General features: G+C 47.4%; 1 protein-coding gene across 4 annotated transcripts in view; it reads left to right on the top strand.

Annotated features, from left to right (window-relative positions):
* Positions 1–18,863, top strand: part of SH3PXD2A (SH3 and PX domains 2A) — a 231,510-nt gene that overhangs the window by 36,777 nt on the left and 175,870 nt on the right. For 3 of the 4 annotated variants that reach the window (XM_072971815.1, XM_072971814.1, XM_072971820.1), the window contains exon 2: positions 12,094–12,174. In XM_072971815.1, the coding sequence (XP_072827916.1) occupies positions 12,094–12,174 (81 nt within the window). Of the gene's footprint in view, positions 1–12,093; positions 12,175–18,643; positions 18,688–18,863 lie in introns of those variants that run through there. The other variant, XM_072971818.1, reaches the window with a different exon arrangement.

Raw genomic sequence — 18,863 nt, 5'->3', positions numbered from 1 at the left:
TTGGCTCATTTGCATTTTCTCAGTTCAAACATTTCCTCCTGAGAGAGGCCTTCCCTGATCATCTGGCTGAAGAAGCCACCTCCCTTGCAGTCAGTTTCGGTCACTGCACTGTCAGAAATGATCTTACATGTGTCTGATGCTCCTTGGGGACAGCCTGGCTGGCTCACTGCTGGTGTGTCCAGCACTAGTACAGACATTGACACTCAGCTAGTGCTTGGGATGTGTTTGTTGAGAGCAGGAAACTTTTTGTTAAAGGAGTTATATTCCCAATGGATTTTGCTGAAACTTTCTAAGTGTCTGGCCTTTTGGGTTGGGAGTTGGAGGGCTGAGTGGGAGGGGGTTTCCCAGCCTCACCACAGATAGGTGGTCACTCACCTCCTGCCCTGACGGTCCCATTACTTCACATGACAGCCCCTTCCATCCTTGGACAACTCTCATTGGAAGGTTCTTCCTGTTTTCCTATCAATTGAGCTCATTATCCACCGCCTTCCTTTGGGAGCAACTGCAGTGGAACCTCCCGTACTGATAGTCCTTTAAATATTTGAAACCAGCTGTTATGTGTCTCTTAAATACCTTCCCTGGGCTCAGCACCTCTAATTCTTTCAGCTGTTCCTCCTGGAGCCAAAAAGAGCTGGACTCTGACCCATGAGTCACTGATATAGGCCCAGTGGAGGTAGGGGCAGTCACAGGTGGCCAAAGAAAGTGAAGTCACAGCCACAGTGCAGAACGAATGTACCCCTATCTCCTTGTTTTCTTTTCCCCACTTGAACTGGTGAATTCCAAACCTGGAGGCAGAACTTTGAGCAAAAGCACTGATTACAAACTCCCTAACTAGACCTCTTGAAGGCAGAGCTGACTCTTCATAGTACAAATTACACTACAGTATTGCTTTCTACTTAAAGAGTATTATTTTCCCAGCTAGTCCAGTGATCTTTTCCGTATTGGTCCACCTTAAGTGGTTCTCAACCTGTAACAACCTGTAGACTCACTTGGGGAGTTCTGAAAACTGCCAGTGTCCACCTCACCTTCCGAGATTCTGATTTAAATGGTATGAGGTGGGGCTGGGAGGCAGTGTTGTAAAGCACTGTTGGTGATGGTACGTGTGTAGACAGGGTTGCAGACCTTGGCTTCAAGAGCTCAAGGTTGAACTTGGACTCCCCTGCAGCTCCCCAAGAATGAGCACATATTGGATGTTAGCAGAATATCTAGGAGCTGGCAGTAGCCAGAAGACAGGCTAAGAGAACACAATTGTTTTATAAGTTAGAAATCTTGTTTTAAATTATGAAAGCCAAGCATAGTCAAAAGAAATTAAATAGTATAGATATGTATAAAGTGAAACTATTCTGTTTCTCCTTAACCCAAATAACCGTGATTATCAGTTTGTGGCATTTTTCCAGATTTTTAAAGTGTGCATGTATATGTGCACATGCACAAACCCCCATACACACCTCCCCCAAAATAAATCTAATTGTACTATACATATTGTTTTGTAATCTGTTTTTTCTTTTCTCAATGTACTGTGAATATATTTGCTTAATGACACAGAAGGATTCACCTTATCTTTAACAGGTGTATGAATCACAATTTGCCCATTTTTTAAATTGGTAGCCAGTTAATATTCCTTATTTTTTGCTGTTCCAGCAGTGCTGCAATGAACGTCTTTATATACATAAACATTCACACATACACACACACTCATGTAGATAAATTCTTAGAGGTGAAATTGCTGAGTCAAAGAGAATGCACGTTTAGGGTAGAGACTGACAAAATGCTCTTGAAAAAAACTGTTCCCGTCTACCCTATGCAACAAAATTCCTAATGACAGCAATTTGCCTTGTGTCAAAAGTCGAGCTTTGCTGAGCACAGCAGAGAGGAAGGTGTGAGTGTGTCAGATGGTGGGGAGGAAACGGTGGGGTCACTTCCCCTGCAGGCTGTGTGTGGAGGAGGCCGCTGGCCTCTGGCCTTGCCTGGCTGCAGTGTTTCCCAGGAAGAGGAAACCAAACTGTGTGTGTTAACCTTTGCCTTGCTCTCCAGGGTGTGACGGGGGAGTGGGGCACGTTCACAGGATGTATGTGTCCAGGTCAGCAGGCCTGGGTCAGTCTTTGACTGGGGAGTGTGTGGGGCTAGAATCCTCCTTTCCAGTATTTTCCTAGATCCACTGGACTGTGTCTAAGCCCCTTGGAAGCCCAGGAGCGTGATCTTTTTCATGGTTTGGGAGATGATATGTTTGTTTAAGGTTTCCAAGACTCTAGGTTCTTAATGTCAATATGCATCTAGAATTTTTCTTGATTTCCACAGTAGGGTGAGCCTCCTCCCTCTAGCCTGGGCACCCTGCCACACTCTCTGGGCTCCTGGGCATTACCCAAGACACCCACTACCTCTCCATTGGAGCACCTGCTGGTTCAAGGTGGTCAGATGTGTTTGCTCTGATAAACTGGCTTGCGACCAGAGGGAGGTGGCAGAGCTGGAGGGAGGAAGGTACAAAGGTTCAACCACGTGCCTTCAAGGACTCTGAAGAGTGTGCAGTGGGGACCACACCCAGAGCCCTAGAAACCACAGTGCCTTCCTTTCTTGACCCAGGGCTAATTGGTGCCCCCCAGAAACTTCTAGGGAAAAGGCTAAAACTCCAAGAGTGCAGGAGAGCATGCTAGGCACTTTGAAGGGAAAGGTGGGGAAGAGAGGTCACATTACTGAGCAGCTATGGTATCCCCGTCACCGTGGTTTTGCTTTACTTGTGTTCTCATTCATCTTCACAGTGAGGCAGGTGTTATCGCCCCCATTTTGTGGATGGAGAGTGGAGGCTCAGAGAAAGGAACAACTTTTCGTGTAGCTGATCGGATTGATTCTAAACCATGCGCAATAGTGCTGGTCCCCATAGAGGGCTCCATACCCTACTGCCGCACGGGTGGCCTCAGTACTGACTGATCGGTCACCTGCACGTGGGGCAGCTGATCAACAGAGCAAATCCTTGTGGCAGGGGCTCTGCCTGACTCCCGGCAATCTGGCGTAGTTATCGAAGAGGACAAAGTGGTCATGACGCCATGTTTGAACTGACCTCTGTCCGCTCCAGGACTTCAGGTAGATCAGTTATTTCTCTCTTTCTCTTCTTCCATCAACTGGAGATGATAACAGCGCCTTCGTCACAGACTCATTGTAAAGATTACATGAGATCATATGGATAAAATGCGTAGCAAGGCCCAGAAGACAGCAAGTGCTCATAAATGGGCCTGGCTCTTCTTGTTACTCCTGATGAGACCACTAGTTTGTGCATTTAAGAAAAAGGACTGTAAAAACTGGCTCTTCCTGTCATTTCTGCCCTAGTTCTGGTGATTGTAAGGCAAGCGCTTTGACAGCTGAACCTTTTATTAAGGTCCCCATAGGATGTGTAAGTCCTGGGAGCTCCTACTTTGCACAGTCATTTCCCCTCCAGGAAACATGAAAAAAAAGAAGGGGAAAAAAAGCCTGCGACCCCGAGAGACCTGCCACGGCTCGTCCATCCTTTCAGCGAGGTGCTCCTGAGGATGGGCATTGTCCTCCCCGACCTGGGCAGCAGAGTTATTTTTGTTCTTCTCCTTTCCCAGGCCGGGCTTGTTATTAGTAGTGGGGTGTGTGTGTCTGTGTGCATGTGTGTGTGTGGTGTTCCCCTGCCCCTGTCTGTCTGCATCCCTGTTTCTCACTTCCTGCTCCCCTCCTACTCCTATTCCAGGTGTCATGATCCAAGTCTCCTGGCAAATGGAGAGAAGTCAGTTCCCCACCCCTCCCCACCTTTTCCAGAGAGTCTAAACAGCTAAGGTTCACTAGGCACTTACCATGTGCCAGGCCCTGTGCTAAGCACCCCCATGTGCATCGTCACATTCATTGGGAAGCTCCCGTGATGAGCCACCCTTTGCAGTGAAGGAGACCCTAACTCAAAGAGGCTAAAACACATGCCCAGGCCCACACAGCAGAATGGTGTTGGAGCTAAAGTTTAAATGTTTTCATCAAATATTTTCAAAGCCATTTCTCTTTTCCATGATACCAGTACTACCTTGGTCCTTTCTGAGCCTGACTTTGTGGTACCCAGTCACTCCATCTGGCACTGTTTCCCTACCTGATTTGTATGTGTGAGTCTGGTTGCCACAGCTGAGTTGGGAGAGCCTGGAGGTCGGGGACTGTGCCCCATCTCTTAGCGTGGCACAAAACCACTTACTCCACATTTGCTGGTTCCTTTGTTCTTTTACTTAGGGAACATTAAGTAAGCACCTCTTAGGTGTCAAGTGTCTTGCTGAGCATTAGAATGCCAAGATCTGCCTTCAGGGAGCTTCTGTTCTAATTGGGAGATACAGGGTTATATCCTGAATCCTCACAATAGTCCCAGAGTGAGGTGACCACGATTATCCCCATCTTGCAGGAGAATATATGGAGGCACCAGCGATGTGGAAGCTTCCTCCAAATCCTCTTGCCTATACACCACCCTCCAAGTTAAATAAACAATCGAGGCCTGTGATTCGTGGGAAGGATGGCAGGCACTGAGGGTGCCGGCTACCCTGGAAACACTCAAAGGTATTTGATATGGTTTAGGAGCCTGCTGATCATCCCCTCCTCCAAATCCCTTGAAAAACCCTTTTACCCAAATGCTAATCAAAACTACAACGAGCTGTCACTTCACACCTGTCAGAATGACTGTTATCAAAAAGACAACAAATAATGAACGTTGGCGAGGATGTGGAGAAACAGGAATCCTCATGCACTGTTGGTGGGAATGTAAATTGGTGCAGCCACTCTGGAAAGTGTGGAGGTTCTTCAAGAAATTAAAACTAGAACTACCGAACAATCCAGCAACTCCTCTTTTGGATATTTATCTGAAAAAAAAAAAGAAAACACTAATTATAAAAGATACATGCATCCTTATGTTCATTACAACATTATTTACAATAGCCAAGATGAGGAAGCAACCTAAATGCCCATCAACAGATGAACAGATAAAGAGCTGTGACGTATATTCATATATAATGGAACGTTACTCAGCCATAAGAAGAATGCAATCTTACCATTTGTGACAATATGAATGGACCTAGATGATATTACTCTAAGTGAGAATAAGTCAGACAGAGAAAGCTAAATACTGTGTCATTTCACTTATATGTGGAATTTTAAAAACAAAAAAAATGAACAAACAACAGAAACAGAGTCATAGATACAGAGAACAAACAGGTGGTTGCCAGAGGGGAGGGGGTGGGGGAAAGAGAAAAATAGGCAAAGGAGATTAAGAGGTACAGACTTTGAGCTATAAAATAAGTGAGTCACAGGGATGAAATTACAGCATGGCAAATATAGTCAATAATTATGTAATATCTTTGTATGGTGACAGAAGGCAACTAGACTTACTGTGGTGATCATTTTGAAATGTATAGAAATATTGAATCACCGTGTTGTGTACCAAGAACTAACACAGTGTTGTAGGTCAATTATATTTCAAAAACAAACAAGCTCATGGAAAAGAGACCAGATTTATGGTTACCAGAGTGGGGTAGGGGAGGAGGAATTGGATGAAGGCAGTCAAAAGGTACAAATGCCCACTCATAAGATAAAGAAGCGCCAGGGGTGTAATGTACAACATGGTGGGTATAATTAACAATGCTGTGTGTTATACATGAAAGTTGTTAAGAGAGTAAATCCTAAGAGTTCTCATCACAACGAAAAAGAATTTTTTTCTGTTTCTTTAATGTTCTATCTATATGAAATGATGGGTATTCACTAAGCTGATTGTGGTAATCATTTCATGATGTAAGTCAGGTCACTATGCTGTACACCTTGGGCTTATACAGTGCTGTATGTCAATTATATCTCAAATAAAACTGGAAAAGGAAAAAAAGACCTTTTCCCAGATGAGGGCCATTTGGCACAGGTCTGCAGCCAGGTGGCCACAGGCCATTGAACTTGATTTTGCTGGGAGGGTTTTGTGTTGGCAAAGACCTTTTCACTGAGCCCAATATATTTGTATTCTGCCCCTTGGCCATGGAGGCTTTGCTTCTGGAGGTGGTGGGTGGGAGGGAGGGAGTGGGCAGTCCCCAAGTGTTGCTGCTAGTGACCTCTTTGGTGTTTCAGACCCCGTGGGTTTTCCCTCATCAGCCAGCTGGTCATATTTCAGTGTGCCCAGTGGACTGGCAGGCCTGGGGAGCCTCGGGGGAAGTGGGGAGAAGAGAGATGCTGCCTATGGGGAGAGCCGGGAGGGCGTAGTCATCCATGTTAAATAGATGGGGATACAGCATGTATCTCGTATTGGGTTGTTCTGAGCCAACAGTTAGCAAACAAACGCAGACAGAATAACTGGCTAATTGTGAAAAGCAGACTATGAGCATCCCAAGAGATGAGCACAGACTTGCTAGGCTAGTGGGTTCAGGTCAGTGGATAGAATCTGGGGGGCTTTCAATCTGGGTGCAGCCAAGTATTGTCAAGAGTGCTCTTTGACACCAGGGCCTTTGCTGCTTACTGGTGGGGTACTGAGCCCCAGTAGTGGGGAGAAGGGGCATCAGCCCAGCATTTGGTGGAGCCACTTGCCCTGGGAGCAGCAGCCCGGGTGTTCTGTGCTCTGCTGGGTGGCCTGGGTCCTGAGGATCAGCCTGGCCTAATTTGGGACTACCCTGCCTGTGATAGGACTTAGTACATGGGGCCCTTTGAATAGAAGATTGGAGCCAGTTGGTACCTTAGATGGGCTGGCATCATCTTCTTGGAGAAGAACTTGACATGATGAACTTTCCCAGCAAGAAGCCAGAGCAGTGATCATGTCCCTAAATGTGAATTCCCCTTTACTGGCTGTTGGAATGTATTCCTTCAGACTTCTGGAGCCATAGCCTTTAGCAGTCAGTCCCAAGTGTTAAGCATCCTTCCATCTAGAAGATTTGGGGAAGCTGAAGACCTGGGTCATGAGGAGATGCTGTAACGTCAGGGACCCCGAAAGCAATGACAACCCAGCCAAGGGACAAGGTGCTGTGTCATGGCCAGAACTATTCTGTATGCATTAGAATGAGGTGCTCCTTTCTCTGTGTGCCTGCAGCCCTGAGCCAGGGTGCACAGTTCGGGGTGCAGAGTATAGGTTAAATTTCAGCCCCTGCTTGTCCCAGGCAGTCTTTGTGCAGAGAACAACTTATGTAACTGTATGCGACGACCCTAGTCCTAGCCAACTAATCCCAGTGTTAGTGTGTTAGTGTGAGCAGGTGAAGGAAGATTGTCTTTGAGTTTCCAACTGGCCTGGGGCCAGAGGCAGCTGGCAGGGGTCCAGAGAAAATAAGGCCTCCCCAGTAAACTGAGCCACAGCACCATGAAAATGGAGGATTTCCCCCGCAGTTCCCAAGTCCTTGCCTCTAACTATACTCTTCACCAGCAAAGGGAGCAGCAGGCACTTACTGGCACTTTCTAACTGAACGTGGGCAGGTCCCAGGCCTTCTAGGAATCACTGGGCCGTAACTTTGGGTCACTGACTGGTCACAGCCCAGGTCTGCTCCCCAACCTCCCTCCACAGGAATTGCGCTGGACTTCATTCTCAGTGCTCTGGAGTTGAGCTGTGGGTCTGATTTGCATCAACGCTATTTCTTTGTTGAAAGGAGCAGGACTCGGAAGTCTCAGAAGCCTCACACATTTCTGGGCTTAATGAGCTGAGCAGACGGAAGGCGGCCTAAGATGGCCTCAGAGTAGGTGGGCTGTTGGGACCGGGGCGTGGAGTTTCCGTAGTTGTGTCTGTGCCAGAGATCCCCCTCTGGAGAGCATGAGCGTGGCAGGTGAACGTTGAGACTCTGGGCCTTCCTCTCTGGGGGAGGCGGGACGCAATTCCTAGATGCTTGCCATCTGCCTGCAATGGCCAGAGCCGGGGAAATTGAATCCATGGATTTTTTAAATCTAGAAGGAAGGGAAACTCCACCCGGGAAATATAACTCCAAGTAAAGTGTGTGGAAGCAGGATGTTTAATTGCAAACCTTTCTTGAGACCCAGCTGCTGGGTAATGTTATCTTGGCTGCTCCCGGGGCCGGAGGAGAGTTTATCTGGGCCCCTAATGCAGGCCCAGTAAACAGAGCTGGCTTTCTCCGATGACCCTTGCCCTGTCCCCCTTCCCCTCCACCTGCTCTTTCTCTGCAGTTTATCGCTAGGGTTTCCAGCCCGGCCAGCTCAGGGAGGCCTGAGAAACTCTGATGTGGGAGTAGAGGGTGTGAGCCGGGCTGGAGTTTTGTGCACCATTGTGCATCTGGAGTGATAACTAGGATGGTCAAGGTTTGGAAGAAGACAGACAAGCCTCCAGCCCAGATGTAGGAAAGGGGCCTGAAGGCTGTCTGCAGATCCTCTGGGCTTATCTCCAGGGAGGTCTCTGACCATTTCTTCAGCTCAGGATTTACACTGTTTATCCAGGAGGGCAGGCTGGGAATGGGGGTGGGGGGCTCTGGCAAATCCCAGAGGTTTGGGAGAATCTGGGAATGGTGGCTCATTTCCCCACCCACCCCACCACCCCCACCTAAGTCACCAGAGGGCCTGTCTTTCATGTGTGTTCAGGTAAAGGGTTAGACAGAGACGATGCCCTATGACTTTTCAACTATTTTGAAGAGTAAAGGAGAAAGGACTTTCTAAGGCAGGTATGCCTTGGTCATGTGCTAGTTGGTCCTAGACTAGGAAATAGGAGGTGTGTGTTCCTGTCCCAGCCCTGTCACGAACGAGGTGAGCACGACTGCCCAGCAGCCCTGAAGGCTGCGCGCATCAAGTAGAGGGAGAGTCTGCGAGTCTGGGCAGCTGCACTGAGGCCTCGCCGCTGATGACAAGGAAGGTCCTGAGAGTGAAACCCAGGAGTGGTTGACTCCAAGTCTGTGCCTGTTTCCCTGGCAAATCGCCATCCCAGGTCCTAGGTTCCTCCTCTGCACAAGGAGAGGCCTCCCAGCTGCCACAGGCAGTGAGCCTGTGATTAATTCTCTCTGGGAGGTGAAGGGAAGCCCCTAATTACTAGCGTGGAGGGAGCACGGGTCATGTTAAACCCCAGTTAAGCCCTTCCTCTGGGTCCCGCTTGGTTGGCCAGGGAGAAAGACGGCTGTCTAATGGCCTGCGAGCGGGTGCAGACACTCTCCCAGGAGGGCCCAGCTGCTTGGGGCCTCCTTATGGTGCATCTGCCCCAGCGGAGGTCAGGAAGGCTCACCTGGTCATGCGCAGCGTCTGCGGGAAGGGGGGATGCAGGAGGGAGTGCAGAGGTAGCAGGCAGGATTTGGGAGCCAAGAAGCTGGGAGTCAGCATGCGGGACGGGTGGATTATAACCCCTGTGACAACTGCCACAGTTGGTGAAGCCAGTTGTGTATGAGAGTTTCCTCTGTGTCCACCGACTTTGTAGTGTTCTTAACCACTAATTTCTGTCTGGGCCCCCAAGTTTTGTCTCTTTTTAGTCTTGGGCCCTCAGAATTAACATGCCTGCCTCATGTTCCTCTAGGTTTACCCCCTAAACAAGGGTTGTATAGACTTTTCAGATCACCCAAAGCTTTATTTAAAAATTCAGTCTGATCAAGTTGTTTGATTTAAATATCCTCACTCCTGAATTTACATATAGGGAGACAGTCCAGTGTGGTTAAGAGCATGGGGGATTAGACTCAGCTGGACCTGGGTTCAGTCCTTTGCCCTGTATTTTCCCAGCTGTGTGATCTTGGGCAAGTTATTTGGCTTCTCTGAACCTCGGCTTCCTCTTGTGCAAAATGGGCATATAGTGGTAGCTACCTCATTGGCCCGAAGATTAAATGAGCTAATGCACATGGTTGCTTTACACTGTGCTGGCATGAAGTAACCATTACCTAAATGGTTTCTACAATTTATTGTGTGAGATGTATGTTTATATATGATATAAAGCAAAGCATATCCCTATGTATTTATTATCATCATAGTTTGAGCTTGTGCGGATAGGGATGACCTTTTTACTTTATGTTCTTTCTTACTGGGATCACATAAAACATGTCAGGGTGGCAACACTCAGGTCTATTTGCTTTGCTTTATGGCCCTCTCCTTGGATGCATTTCAGAAAAAACACTCCTCACTGCACGAGGCTAACTCTGTGACATAGAGATCGGATAGGGAAGGGACTAGATTCAGAGCTTGTTTGCTTGGCTGTTGACTGAGCAGCCAAACATAAAGCCTCACACTCCTGTGTGCAAAATCCTTACTTAAGTGGACTAAATGTTCATGCCCCCTCCCCCTGTTACCCACCCCAAATCCACATGCTGAAGCCCTGATCCCCAGTGTGATGGTGTATGAAGTGGGACCTTTGGGAAGTAATTATGTTTAGGTGAGGTCAGGAGGGGAGGGTCCCAGTGAGGGGATTATAAGAAGAAGAAGAGACTAGAGCTCACTCTGTCTTCACCATGTGAAGATACGGCAAGAAGGCAGCCACCTACAAGCCAGGAAGTGGGTTCTACCAGGAACCTTGAACCTTGATCTTGGACTTCCAGCTTCCATGACCGTGGGACATAAATGTTGCTGTCTAAGCCACCCAGTCAGTGGTATTATGTTATAGCAGCCAGAGCAGACCAAGACAGCCCTGCTCCAGGCATCTGGCAAAGTTAGCCACTCTGATGCCAAGGTGTCTAAATGCTGCTCCTCTTAGTTAATGTTCCTTCCTTCTCACAGTGGCTATGACCCTGGCTTCTCTGGCCAGTTTGTTCTTCTCTCTGGTAGAGTCAGTCCCTCAAACCTGCTGAATCAGAGTCCCTGGGCAGAGGCCTGAGAATCTGGATTTTACAGAGCTCCACAGGTGATTCTTACGGAAGGGGCATCCCGGCAAGGGAACTAGTGCTGTGACCTACAGCTGCTCAGTGTCCTCTGAGGGAGAAAGCAGGTGGGGGTCTTGCCCATGTCTTAATGCTGGGTCACTCTCCCTTAACGCTGTACCTGGAGAAATCACAGCAAGCACCAGGGGGGATGTTCAGTGGAACAGCCCCGAAATTGTGTGAGGGGACCCTCCCTGTAATGAAGACCTCTCCCAGGAAGGCGTGTCTTTGGTGTGGGTTTAGGTAAGAGGGACAGAAATGGTGTGGAATTAGGTCAGATTGTGTGGGCCAGTGACTTTCTCTCATTCTCCAGTCAGCAGTCCCGCCCACCTCCTGGACCAGGTGAGCCTTCCAGAGTGGCCTGAGGCAGTAGTCTCAGACAGTCAGATTGAGCACTAGGAACTGGGGTGACATTGAGAATGGGGTCCTAAAATTCCTTCATTTCAGATAAGTTTGCAAACCTTCCATAAACTAACTTCCATCCTGCAAACCTACCTCTCATCCAGAAAGTCAGTTTGGTTGTTCAGTGCAGCAGAATGTTTTCTGAGCATGCGATCTGTGCCAGGTGCAGAGCTAAGACGTAGGGATACTGGGATGAATCACACATCCCTGAAATACTTAGTCTCCTGAAGCAGGTTCAGAGTGAGTTCTGAGGGTCAACAGTGGCAGAATAACCTGGAGTGGTTTGTTTAATACATAGATGCCCTATTTCAACAAATGCACCACTCTGCTAAGGGGTGTTGATAATGGAAGAGGTGTGCATGTGTTGGGGCAGGGGATAAACGGGAACTCCTTGTACTTCTCAGTTTTTCTGTGAACCTAAAACTGCTCTATAAAAATAGTTTTAAATAAAATAAGATAAAATGTAGATCCCTGAGCACTGCCCCCTACCCCCAGCCCAGGTCTACTTATGCAGAATTTCAGGGGTGAGGTCTTGACATCTGGAATTTTGGAAGGCCCTTTGTGGAATCTCCTTCACCATAAAGTTTGATAACTAGTGGAAATTAGCTGCTTAAATATTTAAACAACACCAAATTTATTTTCATTGTGTAAAATACATATAAACAAAAAGGAATTAAAAACCACTTGTAACCCTGCCCTCTTAAGATAATCATCCTTAGCATTTTATTAAATATCCTTATAGATGTGTGTGTGTATGTGTTTAGACACATATCTGTAGTATCCATTTGTTCCTGGCACTGTGCTAAGCCCTGGGACAGAGATGAGAAAAAGAACGGTCCTGGCCACGGACCACCCACAGTTAAACGATGCCTGGCACAACATAATGCCAAGCCTTAGTCACCCACTTACCTGCTCTTACCTTTCCCCACAGGTATACATCATCAATGTCACCTGGTCCGACTCCACTTCCCAGACCATCTACCGGAGATACAGCAAGTTCTTTGACCTGCAGGTGAGTGGATCTGAGCTCGCATGGTGTTTGGTTCTACCTGAAGTGGCCTGAGTCGCTGGTGGGCTGGCCTCTTTCATGTCGTCATCCAGAGCACTCCCGCCTCAGCTCTCAGGGTCAGAGTCTAGGCAGAGCAGAGGGACTGAGAAGGGAATCTCAGCAGTTGAGCTGGGCTGGGCTTAGTCGTGGATGTTACAGGCAGACACTTGGGGCTTTGTTGGCTTCCTCAGATGGTTTTCACAGTCGTGCTTTGTCACCCTCCTTCCTCTGGGGGGTAGGAAACCAAAGTGGAGGCGTGGGAGGATGGCTGTGGGTGCTGTGTGCCTGAGCAGACATGTGTCTATAAACATCCAGGGTGAGACACAAACCACCACAGCATTGCAGGCAAAGAAAAGCAAACACACAGAAAAGACTGAAACAGAAAATAAGCAATTTCTTGAACTACAGGCACAAACCAGGCATACCACTGTGTCTGTCTAACCAAATAAAGCTCTTGTTGCTCTGTTTGTACACATGTATGATATGTGTGTCTCTAACACATGCAGGCATGTCACACAGGAGGATGGAAGCATGGATCCCACAGCTCCATTGTAGACATTTCCCTTGATGCCAACTAATCTGGTTAGGCCTCTTTGGGTTACAAGTGATCATTTTACACTCATACTGGCTTAGACAACAAGGGGACTTGGTTGGAAGGATATACCAGAGAAGCTCATGCAGCCTGCCAGATGATGGGAAGGGGAGTGAGGTGGTGGGCTTCAGAAACACCTGCACAGAGGCTGCTCTCCCGCTGTCTTGTCTCAACATCTCTCTGGGCTCTTTCCTGAGCTTTCTGAGGGACCAGCTGTCAATAGCTCCAGAACTGCATATCTTGTGGTTCCCAACTGCAGAGAGACTGCCTTTCTCCCAGTTCCAGATTGAAAAATCCCAAGGAAGATTCTGATTGGCCTGGCTTGGGTCAGGTGCCCTCTCTGCACCAATCACTGTGGCCGGGGGCAGAGGGGCATGAACACAGTTGTGGCCACTAGGGGGCACACCCCTGTTTATCAGAGGCAGGCACCAGACAAGGCAGAATGATTGTGAGTTGGGCAACAACCTTGCCCACACTAGGAAGGGAAAGCCGAGAGATTCTAGGTTCTTCCTTAGGGCTGTGAGCCTAGTTTAGGCAAATGAAAACACAAAAAAGAGACACCCACTTCTGGCCCTCCCAACCAAGGTCCGCTCCTTCCTTTGCGGGCCTCTGGTGGTGAGTCATCTTGGAGAGGCTAGACTCGCATGTTTGCCCCAAGTACCTGATTTTATCCATTGTCCTTATCGCTCTACCTAGGAGATGTGCCACAGGTGAGCCAGCTTCCTGTGTTACAGAGCCTCTCTTAATCTAACAATATGGGGCTGAATATCCCATTGAATATGGGGTTGAAAGCCACTCCTTACTGTCCTGCCTTCTTACTCTTGCCTGTCAATTCCTGTCCAATCTCCTCATGTCCTTCCAGCATAAATTGTTGGGACTTGCTGATATCCCATCAATGGGTGTTGTGTGCTTTACAGGAAATGATAACTTAGCTGGGGAGAGGGAACCCTGAAAGGACTCATTGATGAGCCAGGGGGGATTCTGAGAGCCAGTGGAAACTCTCAAATCAGAACTTTTCTTCCCCCACTTTCTGGTCTGTTCCCCTACCCCCCTCCCTATTTGCAGAATCTCACAAGAAAGGAATGCTGCTTCCCCCATTCCTCCTTGCCTGGAGGGCTCATTTCCTGTGTGTCAGGCGGCGGCACGGCAAGAAGCAGCTTGTGCGATGTGCTGGTCCTGGTCAGGAGCACCACCCCTGTCCTTGTGGGTCATTGCTACCCTGTAGATGCAGTTTGGAAAGGTGTTGGGATGGTTCTTTGGAATTTAACCTTTAAACCAAGCATCTTTGGGAACCCATTTTACAGAACTTGACATAAGGACTTTTAGTGGTGGAGCCTTTCTTATTCATCTGGATCTCTGATTTTAATGCGTCAGCTCCTATAGAGGAAGAACAAATGGCACTGCTAATTCCGTCCCTGGTCATTGGTGGCTCTCAGAGCTCAGCTTGGAGCTGAGGCACTGGTTGCTGGCTCTGTCGCTCTGTAACTCCAGGCAGATTCCTTGACTTCTTGATTTTCTCATCTGTAGAGTGAGGATTTGAATGGTACCCACCCAGTAGGGTTGTTGTGAGGATTAAACGATTGAATTCATGCTTTTCCCAACACATGGTTATCTAGTGACTTACTCAGTGCTAACAGATGACAAGGATGCCAGGCTGCCTGGTCGAAGGGTCTGGGGGCTTAGTACCTCCAACCATGGTGTTGCTTTCTTATTTCTCTTCCTTGGCTTCACTGTACTGAGGAGCTAGTCTGTCCCAGGCCTGTGCCAGAGTATTCAGAGTCCCACAGGCTCTCTGGAGCTTGCCACTGGGGCAGGACGGAGTAAGTTGGGAGCAGGTTGTGGCCCACAAAAGGCTGCTCTCAGAATCCTTTTGCTCCTCCCATTTTTGGCTGAGCCCCACCTTGGAACCCTGGAAGTTCTGGGCTGACTAAGCCAGCCTGGGGGAAGTGCTTAACTGCCTTTACCAACTTGTGCTTCTGGGCCTTCTGGGGACCATATACTGTGTTTAGTATGAGTCTATCCTAAATATTGCAGGAGATAATGCTAAAAAGTTATTCAGTGTTTATCTGAAATTCAAATTTTATCTTTGTCCTATATTTTTACTTGCTAAATCTGGCAGCCTTAATTTGGCTGTGTGTGGTAAGTGTGGCAGGATAAAGATGAAGAAGCCAGACTGGCTTGGGGTGAGAAAGAGCTGGCCTTTGCCGAGGCCCCCACCACATTTGTGCTTTCGCAGGGCACAAGCGGCACAGGCTGACAGACACTCAGTTGAGAAGGACAAGGCCCCTTTCTTCTAGGAGTCTATATCTGGTGGGGAAAATAGACTTTTAAGCGATTAAGTCCACTGTAGATGATACTAGATTGAAGTACAAGCAACATGCTGTGAGATGAAGAGGAAGGAAAGAACATTCTTCTTGGGAGGGGGAAACTAAGAAGGTACCCATATGGTTTTGATTGGTTTCAGCAGCTTAGAGTGATGTAGCCACCCACCCCCACTCCAGTTTGGGAGGATATAGTTGCTTTTTGAGACTTAATAGTTATCAGAGTAAAGTATGTCCTTAACTTATTTCTTGCTTTGTTCGTTCATTTATGCCTGCTGCTCTGCCTCCTTCTCTCCATCTGTGCATCCATCTGTCCATCCGTCCATCCATCTATCCATCCATCCTCGATCTTTCCAATCTTAAGTGCTGGCCTTCTATGTCCCAGGCAGGATGCCAGGCTCTGGGTGGGGATTTAGGAGCAAGAGCAGATCTGGTTACTGCCTTTATGGAACTTATAGCTTAGTGAGGGAAGACAGATTTTAGTTTAAAAATATATACATGTATTATTTTACACTGTTTAAAATCCTACAAAGAAAAGTACCATAGACATATTATAGGGAAACCTTACACTCTGGTATTGGAGCAGGCTTCCCTGAAGGGGTAAGTTTATCCGCCAGATCAATGAGTTATTTTATTTTATTTTGGGGATCAGGGTTTCTTTTGTGCATCTCTCCAGACAAGCATGAATGTACATACACAATTCTAATAACCTTCTTGGTCTTTCACATCCCCTTGAAATCCTTCCAAGGGCACTAAGAAAAAATTCTCTGTCCCAAACCTTCTTCTCCCCCCATATCTTCTGCCTTGAGCCTTCAGACCCAGTGGTTCTGCCTCTTCCTCGCACAAGAGGCTGCTCACAGAACCCAGCCCTGTTCTCGCCCACTGAGAAGCACCAGGGATGGAGCCTTTAGACCCATGCCAGCCAGTGCAGTAGCCTTTAGCCACGTATGGCTAGTTAAATTTAAATTTAAATTAATTTGAAAACTTCAAGGCTAATTTTTAAAAATTAAATTGTTTTTCATTTATTTTTAAAAATGAAATGAAGTTTAGTTTCTCGGTCATGCTTCTACATTACAAGTTCCCAATGGCCACAGTGGCTAATAGCTACATATTGAGCATATTCAGAGCATTTCAATCATCACAGAAGGTTCTATTGGCCTGTGCTGCCCTAGACCATCTGGGACACAAAACAGGCCTGATCTGGCTTTAGGCCCACCCCTGCGTGCTCTGCCACCTCCCAGCCCCTCCCTAGTTGTCCTCTAACATCTTCTAGGGCCCTGGCGGGAGGAGGGAGACTATGTTCCACCATGATTTGCCCCATCCATAGAGCAGTTCCGAGTCAACAGCTATTCCAAACGCCTCTTCTGGAAACCAGGTCAGTTACTAGAGAGGGCTTCTAAGGGCATTTCAGATGTCAAGTTGGGAATAGGGAGAGAAGAGGCTCTTGGTCTCCAAGTGGAAATTGCTTTCTTCTAAAAATAATCCACCACTCAGTCCTATCTGACCAGGAAAGGGACCTGTCCCAGAGGGAGCTGGCAGGGTCAAGGCCTGAGGTTGAGGCCCATTTGGTTATAAAGAGCTTGGATTTCTTGGAGGTGCAAGAAGAAGGAGGGAAGGGAAGAAGGAGGAGGGAGAAGAGGTGCAGATGCTCTTAAGTTGCCTTCTCATGGGCGCTGGACCACATTTCCAGCCTCTATAAATTTCCTTGCACAGCTCCTTCACTGTTAAGTATCCCCCGAAGGCCTGGCCCCACTGAGGACAGACCGGAAGGCTCTCTGAAGCTCCGGCTCCATCGAAGGTTGTTTCACAATCTGACCTACAAGGTGCTGGGATGCAGTAATTGCTCTGCAAACATTAGCTCCACAGTGCTGCTGGCCCTTTAGTCTGAACTCCGGCCAGTGAATGCACAGGGTCAATATTTGATCAGCGCTGGGAGAGGCCCCCACGCTAGAGCTGAGAAGGTTGTTCAGGCTTGCTCATTTGCTCTAAAGGACTTAACCTGTTTTGAAGAGCTTTTATCTCTCTTCCTTATTCATCTCTCCAGCCTCTCCACCCACTCACCCACCCAGGTCACACTCACTTTGCAGATCTCAAATAGCCAGGCTAATGATGGGTGAACAAAACTATAATCCCCGAATCGTTAATAACTGGCTTTAGGAGGGATGTGGATGTGGGTGTGTTATGATGTTAGGTATGGAGAATTGTAGGATCACTGCATTTTTTATAATTAAAAGAGTTCTGCTCCCAGACCCTCACTTTGCAGGTAAACATCTCATTTTTCTATTCATTAAACTTACATGAGCTTTAGTTTGGTTTGATGTCCAGGGCATGCCTCAGCTCAGGTCACACTGGGGTGATCCTGATGTGTGCCAGAGATTAACCTGAGAATAGAGAGTGTTCTGGGGGAGGTGTCTCTCCTGCAGGCTCTGTCTTTTAATCATGGAGGCAAGCTCTGTGTTGTTTGAGATCACTGATCCTAGACTAAAGCCGGGGGGGAGGTAACTTGCCAAGTTCTAAGTTTTGTACTAAGGATTCTGGGGAGTTCCGGCGCCTGTTGTGGCATTTCTAGCTCCAGCAGTGTGACAAGCTACAGGTCATTGTGACTGCTCACATGCCCTGGACAGACAAGAATGGTGGCCCTAACCAAAATCAGTCCCCAGTCCCAGGAAGCCTCCAATTGTTTGCCATGGTGAAAATGGGGAACACAGAGGATGACTAAGTAAGCTGTCTTCTCGCACCACTTTGTGCAACAGTCAGAACAGTGAGATTGATCTCAATTTCGTGGATGGAGCACTAAGAAGTGTTAATGGGTGGCCAATGCAAGTTCCCAAACGAGAGTGTGATAGCAATTGTGCAAAAACAACAAGGTATCTCTTTTGTAAGTGTATATATACAGCATAAAGACATAAATATTTTTAGAAGGTCCAGAAGGATACACTCCAAATTAGTAATAGAGTTACCTCTGGAAGACAGTTGGGGACATTGATGGGAGAAGCAGCTTGGTCAGAGGGGAACCTTAGCCTTATTTGTAATGTTTTACTTTTTTAAGAAAGGAGAATGTATTCATGTATTATTTGCAATATTAATATATAATAATTTAAGAGATACCTGTTTGAGGAGATGGGAAAAGTGGAGTCTAAAATAAACTATGTCTCTCCTGGTCATTACAGTACACTGGGACAGAAAGCACACAGGTTAAAAAAAAATAGACATTAAGGACATATCTAACAAGAGAAAGAAAATGAAAATAATTATTAAAATCACATTACCTCATTTCCTGAGCTGTCACTCTAAATCATATCTATGGGTTGTAACTGGTTAGAACCCATCACAGCAAACCCCAGGGACTTGTCCAAATTATCTTGTCAAACTGGAATCTTGTATTCAGATACCGCTTACAACACATGAACTGTGTGCTGGGGCAAGTAGCACTGGGGTGGCGTTCTTGTATCGTGATGAACCACACCAGGAGTTCCATGGTTACAGAGTGCAGTGGTGAAGGGCAGTACTCCAAGGCCAGGACAGCTGGATTCCAAGACCAGCCCGAGCACTTACTAACTTTTGGTGAGTTCTTTAACCTCTCTGTATCTCGGTTTTCTCATCTGTATAAAGGGGATAATAAAAATACCTGCCTCAGGGGGTGATAGTAAGAATGGAATGAGACAATTCATATCGAGAAAGCCCTGAGAAGTGACTGGTGTGGAATCCCTAGGCAGGGAAGCTGAGACCTCACCAGTTAG

The sequence above is a fragment of the Vicugna pacos genome, chromosome 11, assembly GCF_048564905.1.
Source record: "Vicugna pacos chromosome 11, VicPac4, whole genome shotgun sequence".
Taxonomy (NCBI): Eukaryota; Metazoa; Chordata; class Mammalia; order Artiodactyla; family Camelidae; genus Vicugna; species Vicugna pacos.
This window is presented reverse-complemented; position numbering and strand designations above follow the sequence as displayed.